The 16,113-nt window shown below is 56.7% G+C and overlaps 1 protein-coding gene across 3 annotated transcripts; it reads right to left on the minus strand.

Moving 5' to 3' along the window:
- Positions 1-459: 459 nt before the first annotated feature.
- HJURP (Holliday junction recognition protein) lies at positions 460-14,975 on the minus strand. Of its 3 annotated transcripts, none has more exons than XM_037161482.2 (9): positions 14,813-14,975; positions 14,460-14,526; positions 12,479-12,534; positions 11,095-11,194; positions 9,315-9,379; positions 8,016-8,099; positions 7,147-7,213; positions 3,977-5,423; positions 460-1,125 (listed from the first exon to the last, which is right to left on the minus strand). In XM_037161482.2, exons 1-9 carry the CDS (start codon positions 14,906-14,908, stop codon positions 1,050-1,052), a joined length of 2,058 nt encoding a protein of 685 aa, XP_037017377.2. In that variant the 5' UTR covers positions 14,909-14,975; the 3' UTR covers positions 460-1,049. The 3 variants fall into 3 exon arrangements, with proteins under 3 accessions (XP_037017377.2, XP_037017376.2, XP_053511282.1); XM_037161481.2 differs by having other exon boundaries at positions 8,007-8,099; XM_053655307.1 differs by lacking the exon at positions 460-1,125 and having other exon boundaries at positions 3,973-5,423.
- Between the last annotated feature and the right edge of the window lie 1,138 nt (positions 14,976-16,113).

Here is a 16,113-nt window from a genome sequence, read left to right on the forward strand (position 1 = left end):
AGCCTCCTCACCTACTCACAGGCTCGGACGGGCCATGCCCGCCCCCACCCGCGCCCTGATCCTCGCACGGAACTCTCACCGCAGTGTGAGGGGAGCTGAGATGGGTCTTTAAGGCGGGATTAGTGCCCTTATCATAGGAGCCACCAGCACCGGCCGCCTGAGGGCAGCGAGGAGGCCCGTCTGCAAGCCAGGAAGAGTCCTCGCCAGAACTGGGCCACGCCGGCAGCCGGGCCTCCAGCCCTTGGCCTCCAGAACTGGGAGAAATAAACATCTGTCGTCTGAGCCCCCAGCCTTTGTGACGTAGCCTGAGCCAACACACACGGGTCACGTGGCCCCGGCACAGGAGACGTGGCTGGGAGAGGAACATGACTCTCGGGACAGTGACAGCCGGGGGGAGGGATGGGGAGGGAGCCGTGTCATCTTATCTGGAATCTTTTATTTAAAATAAAAAAGTCCGTAACACGTGGCAATGAAACAATCACTCGGCGTGGGCCTGCTCACAGTGCCCCGAACACCTGAAACATTTTACTGCACGAGAGGCTCTGCCAGCGGCGCCAGGGGGGTCCCTGCGGTGGCTCAGGCGCCGTGCGGCTGCCGGGGTGCCCAGGGGTGTCACAGGCTGTTTAAACGCAGCATGCTTGCCTCTAAAAACGCGGAACATTACTTTTTATGGGTGAATTACATTTCCGTGTGCTACCTCCTGATCTGGAATGTGCCAGTCCGGTGGGTCTGGATTTAAAAGACTAAGCAGCTATATCTTTCAGGGCTTAAACTTAGGCTTCATAGCAAACAGTTTCTCCAGGGAGATGGAAAATCCACTCATGTCTAGACTTAGCACAGAACACACGAGCAAAACAGACCTATAAAGCATAACATTAATACTTCTAACCATGCAACTTTATTCCAATAATTTCTACACCAAGAACTCAGATTCATCTCAACAAAACCGATTTCACTGAGATTTGAAGATCAGAAAACTGAAGCAAGTTCTAACATTCTTGAGAATTACACACACAGAGAATAAGGAAGAGGGAAAATACTCTTTAACTCTATAGATTATTAGCTTCGCATTTTCTAACACAAAAGCCCTGATCATCCATCCCAAAAGACGTGCTCTTCTTTCCTCTAGAAAAAAAAAGACAATGAAAATGATTTCAGTAAAATGATTTCGACGGGAATTCCCAATGCTAGCCACTAAGAGCTTAAATGCTTTACATTTATTCGGTGTCTATGTAAACGCCCGTGTGTCCTCTACAGAAAATGCCACCATGCTTTACAATACCCCAAGGAATGAAAAAATACCCCCAAACCAAAAACACCCCTGAAGACATCAAAACTGACAGTAACTGCCAAGCCAGGAGTATACACTGTCGGGTCAGTGGGCGGGCCCTCCTGTCCCGTCCGGCCACGGGTCCACCCTGTGTAGGTTCAGGGGCTGAACGTCTTCATTTACACAAAGGGGCAGAGCCCGCCAAGTCAAAGAGTTTGGGGGGGGGAGTCAAAAAAGGAAGGGGAACAAAGGGTTGCAGTGCCTGATTGGCAGAGCACGCACGCAGGTGCCAGCCATAAAAATGCCCCCTGGAGTCACAGCTCACAAGGATTTGGTCCTTTTCCTCGAGAAATGTACAATTTAGGAAAAGAAGAAAAAAAAAGAAAGAAAAGAAAAACGATTAAACGTGTTTAATGGTGGTTGAAGATGAAACTGCGGTGGAGCTTGTCAAATTCCAGGGATGCTGGGAGGGCCCAGGCGGCCACGGGCCGGGCTCTACTCTCGGTCCCCCCACAGCCAGGCCCCGGCACTGCTTGTGGCGCAGCCTCCACGCCGGGCGTCCAGAGGAGGCGCAGAGGCAGGAGGGCAGTGACCTGCTGTGCTCCGGGGCTGCGCCGGCAGGCGCCTGAGAGGTAAGTGGCGTGAGCAGGTCAGGAGAGCTGGTGGGCAAGGCCGAGAAGAGGGAAGAGATCAGGAGGGCAGCAGCTTTAGGAAGAGGTTTAGGTTCAGACAAGTAGAGACAGCAGGACAGGGGCCCTGATGTGTCAGGGGCTAGGAGAGGCCTCAGGCACCATCTTCGGTGAGATGTGCCCTTTCAGCTGAGAAAGCTGTTCCTGGGGGATGAGAGGTGACCTGGGAGAGCCCACAGGGTGGACAGGCAATGCACTGTGTTGGCCGTGGGCACGTGGCTGGACTATGGAAGCCTCAGCCTCGCAGGACACAGTCACCCTGCCGGCAGCCTGGTCTGAAAGTCCAGGGTGGGCTTGGGGGCGGGGATAAACTTCCTGGGGTCCCGACACAAGGGAAGATGCAGACAGTGGGGGAGAAAGCCACTGAGTCCTGCTGAGGACTGGCCCCAGCTGTGCCGTCTGGGATGCAGCCGCTCCCTGGACCTGGCCGTCCCTGGCCAGGTCTGCTCCTCACCGGGTCTCCCGGAAGGTCCCTAACCTGGGAGGTGTCCTGCGTGGGAAACCATCCACGTAATCTCAGCACCCAGGTCACACCCCTCGCTGAGAAGACAAGTCACAGCACAGGTCTGTTCAATCTGCTTCTCGTTCGCTCACATGTGATTTTATACACAGAAAAGGATCTCATAAATAAAACACACAGGAGTTTCTAGAACTGAGCCAAGGAGTCTGAGCCACCAACCTAGAGGGTGTGCCTGTGTCCAGACAGCTCCCCGCAGAGGGGGTGCCGTAGAGCATGGGTGGGGGGCAAGCTAGGGCAGCGGGTTCGGGGGCAGGAGGAAAGCACTGGAGCTCCACTGGGGGGGCAGGGAGCTGTCATCAGGCAGGACCGGGCAGGGCGGTCCTGGAGGAGCCCAGGCCGGGTGGGGCACTGGTCACTGGTCACTGGTCACTGGTCACTGGCAGATCAGGCTGCAGGGACGGCGTGAGGGGGCTGGTGTGTTGGCAGCAGGCACCAGCTGGCCGCAGGCTGAGAAGCCGGGGCCCCGGAAGGAAGCGGAAACAGGAGGGGAAGGAAGCCCAGCCCCCAGTGCTGAGCTGGACGGACAGAAGGAGCAGGGCCAGGCCCCCGGGCTCCGTCTGGGAGGGGCGGTCGTTCCCACATCCACAGCACCCAGTCCCATCGGGAGCCGAAGCACCCAGGCTTTTGAAACATGTCCTGGGAGGGGAGGCCACTCGGTGTGGACGCTGAGAAGCACTAGTGGGCCAGGGCAGGGATGGGCCCGTGGGGGCCCATGGGGACCCAGGGGTTATGATGGTAACCACTCAGGTGGAGGGAGGGCGCACCTTCCGGAGGAAACGCACAGTCCCCTGCGAGGGGTCACAGGACCGACAGGCAGACGTGGGGAAACCGAAAATGAGATATTCAGGGCGAGGTGGGGTCCACTGGAGTGACCGCTGAGGGGTCACCCACGTGGGTAAGAACGGAAGAGGAAGTTTTACCTGGGCATTCCCTGCCCCCACCCCCCAACACACGAAATCCCAAACCACCAGGTGAGACGCAAGTCCAGCCCTGGCGACTGGTGGAGTGGTGGCCACAGGCAGAACAGCAACGGGGTCCACATGGAAACCAGGCCTGGTGTGGCCGCTCTCAGTGGCACATTGACCTGTCCCCACTCCTGTGTCTGTCTCCGGAGAAAACGAGATGGTGCTGGCACATTCAACTTTAGCTTAAGTGGCTGCACAGATGAAACCAGATGGGGGGACACTGAGATGATGGGCCCGGCCGGGAAACCCAGAAGTGGACAGACGGCCATGGCTCCGGACCAGCTTCACTGCACAACAGTGACCTCCTGAGGGCGCAGTGAAGAGCTGGACACAACGGCCTGACAGGGAGGGACGAGGCGGAAGTGCTGTGTCTCCGGGAACCGTGCGAAACCTCTCCACTGAGTGCGCTCTCAGCCCAACCACCGTGGGACTGACCTTGGATGTGGGCTCCATGCAAAGGAACAGTTTGAGGGAGAGTTTTGAAAACATGAACAGGACACTGCTATAAAAGACGCATTCAGAAAAAACTCACCTTTTTTCCCTGTGGACCTCCTCCTCGGGCCCCGGGACGGCCCTGCTGACCGTGTGACAGGGACCCCGGCCGTCGGCCCTGCTCCCACACAGCCCGGGGTCGGACAGTCGCAGTCTTTTTGTCTCCGGGGACGAGCTGCATCTGGCCACCAGGGCCAACCATGGGTCCGGGTGAACCTCAACTGTGCTGGAGTCCAGTGGACTTCTTAGCCTGCGCTGGGGCGTCGATGGCAACTTTGGGGGCCCCTGGTGGCCAGAGTCTGGATTTAATTTTTCTAAGAAGTCTTTTGGATTCTGAACTTGCACACTGGCTATACCTGGAGATGCTCCAGGACAGAAGGGCACCTCTGTCCCCTGAGCCGATATTCCACAAGACTTCCGGTGGAGCTCGTCAAATTTCTCTTTAATTTCCTCGTAATGGTCTCTTGAAGTGCCTAGGGGCTGGACCCCGGGTACTGAAAAAGCTTTGGTGAGTGATGCTGACTTCCTAAATTTTCCAAGGTGATTTCCTTGAAAAAGATCAGTGGTTGGCTTCCAGTGTCCTGACAACTCAGCCTTGGAAAGGGCTAGAGAGGAATCACCTTTTGGCAGCCACCTTCCTGCTTCAAGAGCTCGTTTGCCCAGGTTTTCAAAAGCCTCATTCAGACTCTTAGCTTTTGCTTTGCTGAAAGGTCTACTTGGCCGGTGGGTTTCTAATTCCTGGGGGCCACCTGGACTCACGGAAGCCCCTCTGTGCACATGGACCCCAGAGGAGCTGAGCGGGAAGGTCGGACTCTGCTGCTTCCTGGGGCTTAGACAATATTCCTGATAGAGTTTATCAAATCTGCTTTTGAGATCCCCGTGATGACCTCCCCTCTCGCCCTGCAGCATTCTTGGTCTGGGAATGATTTTTACAGGAGAAATTAACCACTTTAATGTCATTAATCGCTTTTCCTGATTAAGACGATACACCCCACTGCAGTCTCCGTGAGCCCATGAAGACAGCTTCCGGGGTGTTCCCTTAAGCTCCTTCCAGAATTGGAGTTTGTTTACTTCAAAAGAAGCTTTTTCCAATTTTAATCCCGCCTCCTGGCCAGAAAGGCTTCGGAAGTTCTGGCACTCTCTCAGGGCGCCCCCCCCTCTCACAGGCTCAGGTTGTGGCCTGGGCCTCTCCTGGGGCCCCCTGCACGTGGGCCTGCTGCCCCGGCAGAAAGTCCTGTTTGCCCTGCTCCTGCCCCCGGGCCTCCGCCGGGAGCCCCGGCCCTGAATGATGAAGGTCTTGGTGGAGATGACGCACGAGGGCCTGGCGCTCAGCAGCCGGCTCATGGAGTGCAGCATGCCCGCGTACAGGTCGCTGACGGTCACGTTGCAGAGGTCGTCGGCAGCTGCAAAGGACTGGCTGCTGGTGACACTGTGACCACTGGTCTCTCGCCAGGAGACACTGTCATCTCTGAGCACCACGGTCATGTCTGTGGAGAGAAGGCGTGAAGACACAGTTGGTTCATGAGGACGCTCTTCAGAGACACGGCCACAGCAGCCTGGGGAAGAGCATGGGGACTGTGCGTCAGCACTTCAGCCAGGCCGCACACAGAGCTTGCGGGACTGGAGGGCAGGGCCTGAAGGGCAGGGCCTGAGCGTGGCGGCTTTCTCAGAGGGTCACAGGAGACAAAGACAAATTTCCCAAATGTTTGGGAAATCTCTTCTCAGAGATTTCTTTCTAGCTATAAAAATGAAATTTCTACTCTGCACAAAACTTCCCCCCAGAGAGTCTTCCTTTCCCATGGGATGGTTTAGAACTTGGTTGCCTTCTCAAAGACTAAAAGGGCCCAGAAGGTGGAGGTGTTGTTCACCCACAGGACGGCGGGACCAACAAGAGACCTGGACATACCCCTCAGACGGCTTTGACTTTTGCATCATGTCCCATGTTTTATACATAAAAAAAGTTAAAGCATCGAGATGGGGATCACTCTCAAATACAGACAGGAAAAAAATGACTCTAAACGTACACCAAACTGACAACGAATGAGAAAAACAAAACCCAAATAACTTTGCATGCACACAGTTCCCTGAACCTGCTCCCTCGGTGGGGCTGGCGAAGGGTGAAAACTGCCTGTTGCTTGGAGATCTGGAAACTTCTCCAGCAGATTGCGGCGCGGAGCACTAAAAGGGGCCCCAATTCTGAAGTTTTTTTTGTGCCTCACTGCTGACCAAATAAATACACATACGTCATTCAGGGGGAGGGGGACTGTGACATCAGGGCTGTGGAACAAAGTGTTCAGAAACCGGTGGGGACAGGCCAGAGGACACGAGGCAGAAAGGGGCTGCTCCCAGCTAAACACAGGACAAGGTGAGCATCAAACCAAGTACTGGGCGTGGATTCTAACATGGAATTAAAAAAGAAAAAAAGCTGGTGAGTCCTTACTGACTGTAGAAGAGCTTAAAAAATGGCGGAGCAGATAGCTCTTCCGTACAGAGGGGGCCAGCAAGGGCCTGTGGAGAGAGGGCGGAACCGGGAGAGGCCTGGCTGCGGACGCCCACTCAGGCCACAGCGGTGCCCAGAGGCCAGGCCGTGGAAGAGGAAAAGGCGCCTGGGCAATGTCCAGGATGTGCACACAGATGCCTCTGAGGAAAAGGCACAGTCGCAGCCAGACCTCCGTGGGCCCTTCCGAAGCTATGCGGCCAGACTCGAGTCACCGACAATGGGACAGACTGACAAGACGTCCCCAGCAGACACAGGTCACCCACGTAGTTTGTCTGCCAAAATTGTTCAACGCGGACCTCACCACGAGGAAACAACCAGACAAGCCCACACCGAGGAACATTCCGCAAAACTGCCGGCAGCCAGGACCGCTGAGAGTCAGTGACGGGAGAGAGACGGCACCAGTGACAGGAAGGCTGGGGACACCAACGCAAAGGGCGAGGTCCCAGGGGCGCCGGGCTGGTGGGGCCGGACTGTGTCGGTGTCCTGCGTCTGGCACGCGCCGTTTGCTGCTGTTGTGCAGGGTCACCCTCTCTTTAGGAGGCACTTGTGGAGCACGTGGGGACTTCTGAACACGTACGAGCTGCCTGCGCCATGTAGGTGATTCTCACGGCGCACGCTGCTGGTCTGTGCCATAGGCAGGGGCACCGAGTGTAAGGGGCTGCACCGCAGGGGGGGGGGGGGCCTCCGCTCACATAGGGAGTCACACTCACCGTGGGCGGGCCTGGGAGGCGGGGCCAGGGTCCCATGCGTGTCATTTCCACCTCCACAGTCGGTGTACTGAAATCAAAGCAAGTGGTTTTAAGGAGGCGATGCCAGAGGCCAGCTCCGGGCACAGCAGGATGGTTGCCCCAAAGCCGCCCCGCAGGCTGCGGGAGGGGACCGCACGTCTGAGCTTGGCAGCAGCAGGGACAAGTGTGTGTGAGGACAGTGGACAACAGTGGTGAAAAGGAGTGTCTTAGGAAAACCAGGGACTTTGTCCAGCTGGCCTCCAGGACACCCTCCAGAGGGCCACACCTGCTGCTTTAGGATAAAGGCAAAGGGCACTTCCGGCCCACACCAGCGCCCCGGGCTCAGACACGGCACACAGAACACGCACACGCCCCTGCGAAGCTGGCTGCCTTCGAGACGAACTACCCACCGCAGCCTGGAACACCACAGCTGGGCCTGCCTGTACCTTTAGCACGTTCGCCCTTCTTCGGGCGAAGCTCCAGGATACAGGCTGCAGTGGAACTTGGGGGCGTGAACCCTGGGAAGAGGGGCCACCTCTCACAGGGCTCAGAACCCCTCCATCCGAGGGCGGGGCCCTCCTGGATTCCCGGGCCACCCCAGGGCATAGCGGGCAACAGCAGGCACAGCTGCCAGCTTTCCCACCACCAGGCCCCAGGGGAGCTGGAGCGGTCACTTGAGAGGAGCAGTCTGGGGGCTCGCACATGAAGGGGCCCGGGGACAACTGCTCAGCATGATCTTCACAGGCTCCGCAGGGACAGGGCGAACTCGGGGCTGCGCTGCGCCTCGGCGCGTCCCTAGCCCGTGGCCAGCGACACGGAGACACACATGGGGAGACACGCACTCGGGTTACCTCCAAGCCCTGCAGCAGCGGGTCCGCCTGGCTCAAGTACTTCCTTCTCAGCTCGTCTTTCAGAGGGCTCCACGGTCCTGCGGCCTGGTATGAGAGGTCGGCATGCTTAAGCTTCTGGGGGTGGGTGCACGCTTGGATTCTGGAATAATCTGGCAATCTCATTAACGTGCAGCTCTTTAAATGAAGTTCCCGAAAGTCACCTTTTCACTTCCCACCAGCACCAGTGCAAAGAGGTCACCTCTGAAAGTCCACCCGACCAGGCCTCTGACCGCGGAGAATTTACCCGCGGTAACAAGCCAAGAGAGAGGAACAAGACAAGAAATGCAAGTCTGCAGAGGCTTATGGCAGCATTACTAGAGCAGAAAAAGAAGCAAAATAGCCCGAACGTGCTTAGGTGTGCCTGGGACTCGGACGCTAACACCGGCCCCAGTCCGCATGTTTTGGGAGGAAGGGGCGCAGTGCTCCATCCCGGGTGGCAGGAACGCCGCCTGTCTGCCGCTGCACCTCCCACTCTCTCAGCTGAGTGGGGCCAGGCCAGGCCTGGGGACAGGCCCTGTTCGGTGCGTCCCGACCGTGGGGCTGCCTACTTCCCCACACCGCCACCATCCCTCCATATCCCCAGGTACCCCCTCTCTACCCCCAGGTCACCACCTTATCTAGTAGTTAGACACCCAGCATTCGGAGCACACCTGTGCATAGAAAGAGTGATTTTGGAGAAAAGCCACACGCTAGCTATTCTGCTACCTGACCCGGGCCCAGGAAGAGGCTCCGAGGTCTGTGTGTGTTCCCCTCCATCCCAGCTGGAAGGGAAGGTGAGAAGCAGGTGTTCCACTGAGACCGGTGGTGCCCAGGGCACAGGGGCTGCCGGGAGACAGCACGACCTGCTCGAGTTCTGTGACCACATGGCTCAGCGGGCTTTCCAGGCTCACCTGGAATGATGCCCTACCACGGCGCCGCCCTGTAACGTGGGCTCCACAGAGGCCGACTCAGAGCCCAGCTCTCAGGACTGCAGGCTCGGCTGCGGCGAGTGGCAGCTGCAGTTTTCCTCTGTGTAGAGGGGACCTCACCTGGCACCTGCACCAGCTCAGTCAGGCCCAAGCTTGGGGCGTGAGGGCTGCTGAGAGCTAGGTGGAGGGGGGGGGAGGAGGACAGATGCTTGCAGCATAGGGGGCCTGAAGAGGGGACCAAAGACTTGGGGGGAGCGATTAGCACAGCACGAGCCTCAGAAGAGGAAGGTGCTGGTAAGGGGATGTGGGCCCGCACCTCGACCCCAACCGCCCCTCACAGCAGAGGTCTTACCGGCGAGGCCGAGGCAGACAGACCCTGCTGGTGTAAAGTGACATCGGCATCACCGCTTCTCCAATCTAAAAGCGAAAAAAGGAAGTTTCGATCAGAACTTCCGAGAAAGCTTGCGTTTTTCTGTCCGGGGTGTCTTCTGCATCACCCGCAGGTGCTGTCATAAGTCGCTTCCGGATGCTCCCTCTAATAGTGACACGGCCCCGTCAGTGCACCGAGCACCACGGCGCAGAGGCCCCATCAGCAGGGGAACGGCCTCTTGTGGTGGACAAGGGGAGAGCAGCGTTCATGTCATTTCTAGCTCTTTCCACGACCTCAAGTCCTAGAAGCGGAGCCAGAGCCCAGCAGCGCCCATGGAAAGTTTCCCATCTGCTGGCCAAGGCGTCAGCCCCGAGCCACACGTGGCCGTTGAACACTTGGAACATGGCCAGTGTGGCTGGGAGCTGAATTTTAAGTTTTATTTAGTTTTCAATTAATTTGAACAGCCACAGGTAGCTAGCACTACCAGTGAGACAGCACGGCTCTGGAAGAGTTAGTTCTAATTATTTTAAGCAATCCAGGCAACTCACGGACCTAAGGATTTATGGAGTTGAACATCTGGGTTAACACTGGGAAGCAAATGACACCCACGAGTGCACATCCTCAGTGAGGCCCCTCTGCCCGTTTTTCCTCGAGGACTTGGCTGTGTTCCCGCCTGCCCGGAGCTGGCTCGGGGCTGGGAGGGCTGTGCAGGGCGGACGGAGGCTGCAGGCAGGCCAGGAGGTGGGTGTGCCAGACCGATGACGGGTCTGTCCCTGCAGAGTTAGTTACTCTACTGCTCCAAGTGGGGGGCCGGGGCTCTGACCCGATCCACACCACTGGCCTCACTGACCATTGTACTGAACACCACCAAAGGCCTCTCATCGGGGAAGTTCAGGAATTCAGGCCCGGCGTGCTGGGGGCTCTGCTTTTAAGCAGGGAAGCCACGTGACCAGATCTGCCTGATCAAAGGTGCCAGTGGGGCGCAGGGAGCCTGGGCCCGTACCGTGAGCGTGTGCGGGGCTCGGGCTGAGGGGCAGGAGATGGCGGGAGGCAACAGGCGCAGGGCAGTCCTGGGTGTGAGGAGGAGGAGCAGGAAGGGGCTAAGACAAAGGGGACACTGGGCTTCTGGCTCCGTCACAGGGACGGTGGTGCGGGCCTTGTACTGAGGGCCAGTCTGGGTGTTACCTTTCTCAATTGAGACACTCGGGAGTTCGGACACAGTATTTAAGAAGAGAGGCCACTAAACACACCAGACAGGGTCTGGGCGGGGGGCATGTCCCAGGGAGGGGCTCAGACCCGCTCTCGAGAGGGCACCCTGTGCAGACAAGGGGGCGGCTGAGAGGGAGGGCAGTGCCACCAAGGCCCAGGCCAGGCTCTCCAGAAGCTTCAGAACCAGGAGGCCCCCATGGAAACATGAATGAGAAAGGAAGTGAGCAGTTCATGCCACCACCTTATAAGGGCAAATCTTAGGTCTTATTAAATTCTTAAAATTAAATTTTCTTTCTTACAAAAAGTTAAAAATGGGTGGGGTTGAGGGGTGTGTTTTTATTATTTTAGAACATCCGAGTACTGCTTATGCGTCCAGGGTCCCAGTGAGAGTGACCCAGCTCCCGTGGGGCACTCAGGAGGAAGTGACAGGACACGTCGGGATGTTCCCTTTCTTAAAACAGCACTCGGCGGGATCTAGACTTTAAATGCTGTCCCAGAAACACGGCAGGCCCAGTGCCCCGCGATCTCGACGTCTGGCCCAGGGCACACTCACCCAGTCCCAGGTCCTGAGCGCCGGGCGTGGGCGGCCCGTCCCCTCCAGCCACGGACTGCACGGGGCCATCACTCCTGCCGGCCGTCTCCTCGGGGGAGCCCTATCGTGCAGAAGGTGACACAGTCCTTTCAGACACAAGACGTTTCAAAGCCCCCGTGAAGTACCAAACCTCCTATGGGATGACAGGGAGCCTCACGAGGCTTCTCTTCTAGTACATTCTGGGGGGAAAGGCTTCGAAACTTGTAGAGCATGGCCAGGCTCCCCTTGGAAAGGAGCCGAGCTCGCTTCCTCTGGCTGCACCCAGGGCTGCTACTATGAGATCCACGTGGAGGGTGGAGGGTGAGGGGCAGGGCCAGCAAAGCGAGGGGCCTGACCCTGCCCTCACGTGACGGCAAATGAAGTAGGACAGATGGCCACATGGCCAGCAAAGCCTAAACTGTTGACTACATGGCCCCTTGCAGGAAAAGCGGGCTGATCCTGGTTTACAGTTAAGAAAGGTGCAAATAGCTAAACTCCTGTCAACGAGAGAGCAGTTTTAAAGGAAGAGGAGTGTTCACAATACATACTCAGTGGAATAAAAGAGGGTAAAAATATGTGCACTTGTGAACGTGTGTATTATAAGGAGGAATCACCTTATACTAAAACGTCATTAGTGAGTATCTAGAGAAGTCAGGTCAAGTCTAAGCATGCAGTTACGTATTTCTAACACTCCTACAATTAAATGTATTGTGAGTGTTACTAACGTAATTAACCAGGAGGAAATTTGACTTCCGAATTGCTGTTAATTGCTTTGGGACCCTAACCCCAGGTTCTCATTCTGCAGTGTCCTCAGCTGAGAAGCTGTGACAAAGAGACACCAGACACCCTTGCGAAGGTGACTATCTCGAAAGGCTGCGTGGTAGGGCAGCAGCGGTACCGGCACCCCCCGTGGACGCACCAGACCGTGGAGCTCCGGCATCCACGGGCAAACCCAGGGCAAAAGGCTGTGGGGGGCAGCGCCACGTGGAAGGAAAGAGCCGCACAGGAGAGGCCAGTCGCCCTCTCCCTGACCTCTTCCCCCCTTTCCCAGAAGGACCTGGATTTGGTCTTTTCTGTAAGAACCCAACTAGGAGAGCTTGCAGCTGTCAGTCCCGCAGACTATGGCAGAGGGGACATGGGGGAGAGAAAGGGCTTAAGCATTGCACAGCTCCTCCTTGCACTTGACAGACAACAGAAGACATGCTTCTCAGTAAATCCTTCAAAGCAGACAACAGGGTGGCTACGGCGAGAACGCCGTGGAAGAAGGCCCCGCAGTGGCCTCAGAGGCGACTGGGACTGTCACTCGTCACCCACACCTTCACCGGCAGCACGGGGCACGCTGGCAGTCATGTGTGATGTCAGATACCTGGATTTGGCCTTCATCCCTTTTCTTTACTAGCCCTCCACCCCACACTCGAGATCCTGGAGAAAAGAAACAAAATAAGAACAATTACTGGAGTGACCCTCAGCACTGGGTTCCTGTGTCATCTGCATGCGAAGAAAATCCAAATGACAGGCAAAAGGAAATTCTACTATTAAAACCAGGCCATATTTCTGATCTCCTGTTGTTTCTCATCTTCGTGAGGCTGAAGAGGTTTTCTTTTTCTAAATCAAGATTAGACAAACATCCATCATTGATGACTATCTCTAGCTAATGGGCAGCAGCTGGTCAACTTTTGTCATTAAAGCCACAGAGTTAAACGGAAACAAGGAGCCTATGAACACCAAGCACTGTCCTCCTCCGAACAGATACAGAGGGCGCCCCACGCTCCCACAGAGGGCGAGGGCGAGCACTTGTGGGCCCCCCCCGCCCGGTGTGCAGAGGCCGTACATCACACAGACAGAGCAAGCACTGAGCGCCGGGGGAACGATGAGTTCTAGAGTCCTGCCCCCTGCGGGTTGACAGAACCCGAGCGAGATACTTCATCTCTTCTAAAAGAGATGAAGCATCTCTTCATTTGCTTTCAAGTCAATTCAAGTTGATCAGGAGGGGTCGTGGGGATTCAAGGCTTGAAACCGTCATTAAAGGCAATAGCAGTGAAAACTTCCACAGCGCCTCTAGGCTCTGTTCTGAACCCTGTCCAAGTGCGCCTCTGTTAGTCTTCGCAAACACTAACATATTAACTGGAATAGGACTCCTGCCCCCAATGGCACAGGCGCTCACCAAGTTCATTGTACAGGTGGACACACAGCGAGGTCAGGGAACCGGCCCAGGCCACTGGCCCATGTGCTGGGACCCAGCTGAGAACCCAGGACAGCGACTGCGCTCCTGTCCCACTGCACTGTGCGGCCCTTCCAGGACAGGCGAGGGTTGAGCAAGTGCGCTTGGACTCAAATCCAGCCTTTGCCTCCTTGTGGCAAGTTCATCAAACTCTCTCTACCTTTTCTCCCCTGCTAGGAAGCAAGGATGATTCTAAAACAGTGCCTACCTCGCAGGATTGTTGAGAATCAAAGATACGAGACTCTCAGAAACACATGCTTAGCTCTCAACACAGGTGAACTACTATAATAATAGTAGTTCCTGCGGCCTTTAGCCTTTATCCTATCAGCGTGGGAGGGTTAGTTCCAGAACAGTCCCTATGGCATTGCCTGAAACTGGGAATCACGCCTCGGGGATGTTCCGCTAGCATGCAATCAGACAGGCCGCTCCCTGACTGAGTGCCTCTCCAGGGTAAGCAGCGGCACCACCAGGGCACCTGCGCTGTATGTACCATCAGCGGGCACCTCGTTAGACCGCAGACCCCCTGAACCTGCACGTAGGACCCTGTGCCTCACCAAGCCCTCTGGGTGGTCTCCCACACACTAAGTATGACCACCATCAAGGCGTTTAGGTGCTTCAACTGCTGTTCTCGTCAAAATGGAGTCAGGCATGAATTGTCACTGGTGAAACTAGTGGTTTTCGAGACACACATACTGGCAAGCTATTCCAGACACTGCCCGTTCTTAGTGAGGCCCACAGGAATGACTCGTACAGAGCCCTGTGTCCTGCCCCCGGGTGAGAGTTGTCACCAGCTGCTGCAGACACCTGCAGCTGGCACACCTGAATCCGGCCTGTATAAACTTTCCCCTCAAGGTATGGCTGGGTTAGCCAAGAGGCGAAGAGCTAGGACTTTATTTAAGCAGCAGGTCTCATGAACCTTTTGGTGCCTGTCTTATCCAACCCAACACAGAACTGGACCCGAGCCTGGCTTTCACTAGTAATAACACGTTGGTTATAAGGCTGAATGGGAGGAACTTTCCTCGGCTATTTACCAAAGAGAAGCCATGAAGTTTAAGTCAGTTTGCAACATCAAACATTAAGCAGATATCCGTAAATATTCAGAAAGGGCGGGGGGATGATTCCATACCTTGGGGCGTTTCGTAGGTCAGCGTGGACATTTGCACCACCGGAGCATCCTCGAAGGCTTGGTTGTACTACATACAGGAGAGAAAGGGGCGTGAAGCCGAGTCCGAAGGGGCAAAGCCCCTGACCCGAGCTGAGGAGAGACCCCCTCCCCAACTCCTCCCCTTTCCCCAGACAGCCAAGCCGGCCTCCCTGCTCCCTGTACCTCCAAGACCACCTTCACCATCCTCTCTCCTTACCCCCGGACCCAAACTCCACCTCCGCTTCCCGCCGCTTTCCTCCTCACCCCAGCCCCCACCCTGCCTTCCCTGTTTCGCTGGCATCGCGCCCTTGCCAGCGGGCCGGTGGGGACCGCACCTTCTTGAGAAGCTGTTGCATGTGCCTCTGGAAGCGGCGGCGGCTGTCCCTGAGCTTCTGCAGCAGCTCGTCGTCCCCCAAGACCCCGTTTTCCATGGCGCGCTCTTCCGCACCTTGTCTCCCGCAGGAAAGGAGGACTGGGAGCTTTAGAACCGCGCCTTGTTCAAATAGTGACTCCGCCCTTCCGGGCCAACCCTCGGGTTTCCCATTGGCTGGCGTGGAGAATCTGGGCTCTGAGTGGGCCTTTCAAACACAGTATTGAGTTTTTCTCCCGGTCAATCCCGCTGGAGTTTCCGCACCGGCCCTGCCGGGACTTCTTGGGGCCGGGTGCGCCGCCGCGCGTGCGTAAAGCCATCGGGCTCCGGCGATCGATAATCCAAGGGGCCGCGCGAGAAGCCTGGGGAGCACGTACAGTTCCCCTCGGTGTGCACAGGGCAGGCAGGGAACCGTAGGTCTTCCTGAGCCCTTGGGGGCGCCACCCTGCCTTCCTCCGCTCCTGGAGCTGTCACAAGAGCTGGGTCCTAGAAAGAGCCCCCCCAAATTACGAATACAAAGGAACAATTTGGATGAATATAAAGGACACATGTGTTGGAGGAAATCGGCAGCCATTCGTGGCTTCCCGCTACTGTAAGCTGCTTGCCGCTTTCGCGCCAGAAGTAACAGTCCGCCGCTTTGGCAAGTATGTCCCGCCCAGCACCCTATATAAGCAATCACTCCCCACAGCTATGGGGTCCAGAATTTGAAGACTGCCTCTTCGGGGTCCGTATGCGTAAATAAAGGGTCCACTTCGCTTCCTCCAGTGTTCGGCCTGAGTTCTTCCCGCAACATTTTGGTTCCCTAACGGGGAAACGACTCACTGGAGCAGGCGATTGCCTCCGGTGAAGTGGCGGGGGGCGCTTCGCGGAGCCCTGAGACGGAGGGGAAGCGCGCGCCCCGGCTGTTTCGGGTCCTACCCCTCCCGGCTCGCTGCCAGCGAGGCCCATGCTCTACCCAGGCTAGAAAGGGAGCGAACGGGTCCAGATTGGGGAGCTGCGCAGCCACAGGACATGCTAAGTGCCCCCGGGGACCAGGAGCCCGAGACTGGGCCCATCCTTGTGGTGGGAGAGACTGATCACCTTTCAGGCAGGTCAGTTGGCCATCAGGTAGGGGAAACCCAGCAGGAAGACCTATGGGCCGAGACTGCATTAAACTCTCGGATGTTTGTGTGTATTTGTGTGAGTGACTCAATTTGTGGTTCCACCGATGAAAACCTACAGAGTCTGAGTGGGCCCCAACCTGCGGTTCCTCGGTTATATAGCATA

The sequence above is a fragment of the Artibeus jamaicensis genome, unplaced genomic scaffold (genome assembly GCF_021234435.1).
Source record: "Artibeus jamaicensis isolate MK-2021 breed Jamaican fruit bat unplaced genomic scaffold, CSHL_Jam_final contig_944, whole genome shotgun sequence".
In the NCBI taxonomy this organism is placed as follows: Eukaryota; Metazoa; Chordata; class Mammalia; order Chiroptera; family Phyllostomidae; genus Artibeus; species Artibeus jamaicensis.

What these genes read in the sequence shown, in the direction of transcription:
- HJURP (XM_037161481.2), bottom strand. Translation starts at nt 14,908, where the DNA reads ATGGAAAACGGGGTCTTGGGGGACGACGAGCTGCTGCAGAAGCTCAGG. An exon ending in TGCAACAGCTTCTCAAGAAG is followed by an intron (nt 14,527 to 14,812) that starts GTGCGGTCCCCA and finishes TCCTGTATGTAG; the next exon opens with TACAACCAAGCCTTCGAGGA. An exon ending in GCCTCCCAGGCCCGCCCACG is followed by an intron (nt 5,424 to 7,146) that starts GTGAGTGTGACT and finishes TTCTCTCCACAG; the next exon opens with ACATGACCGTGGTGCTCAGA.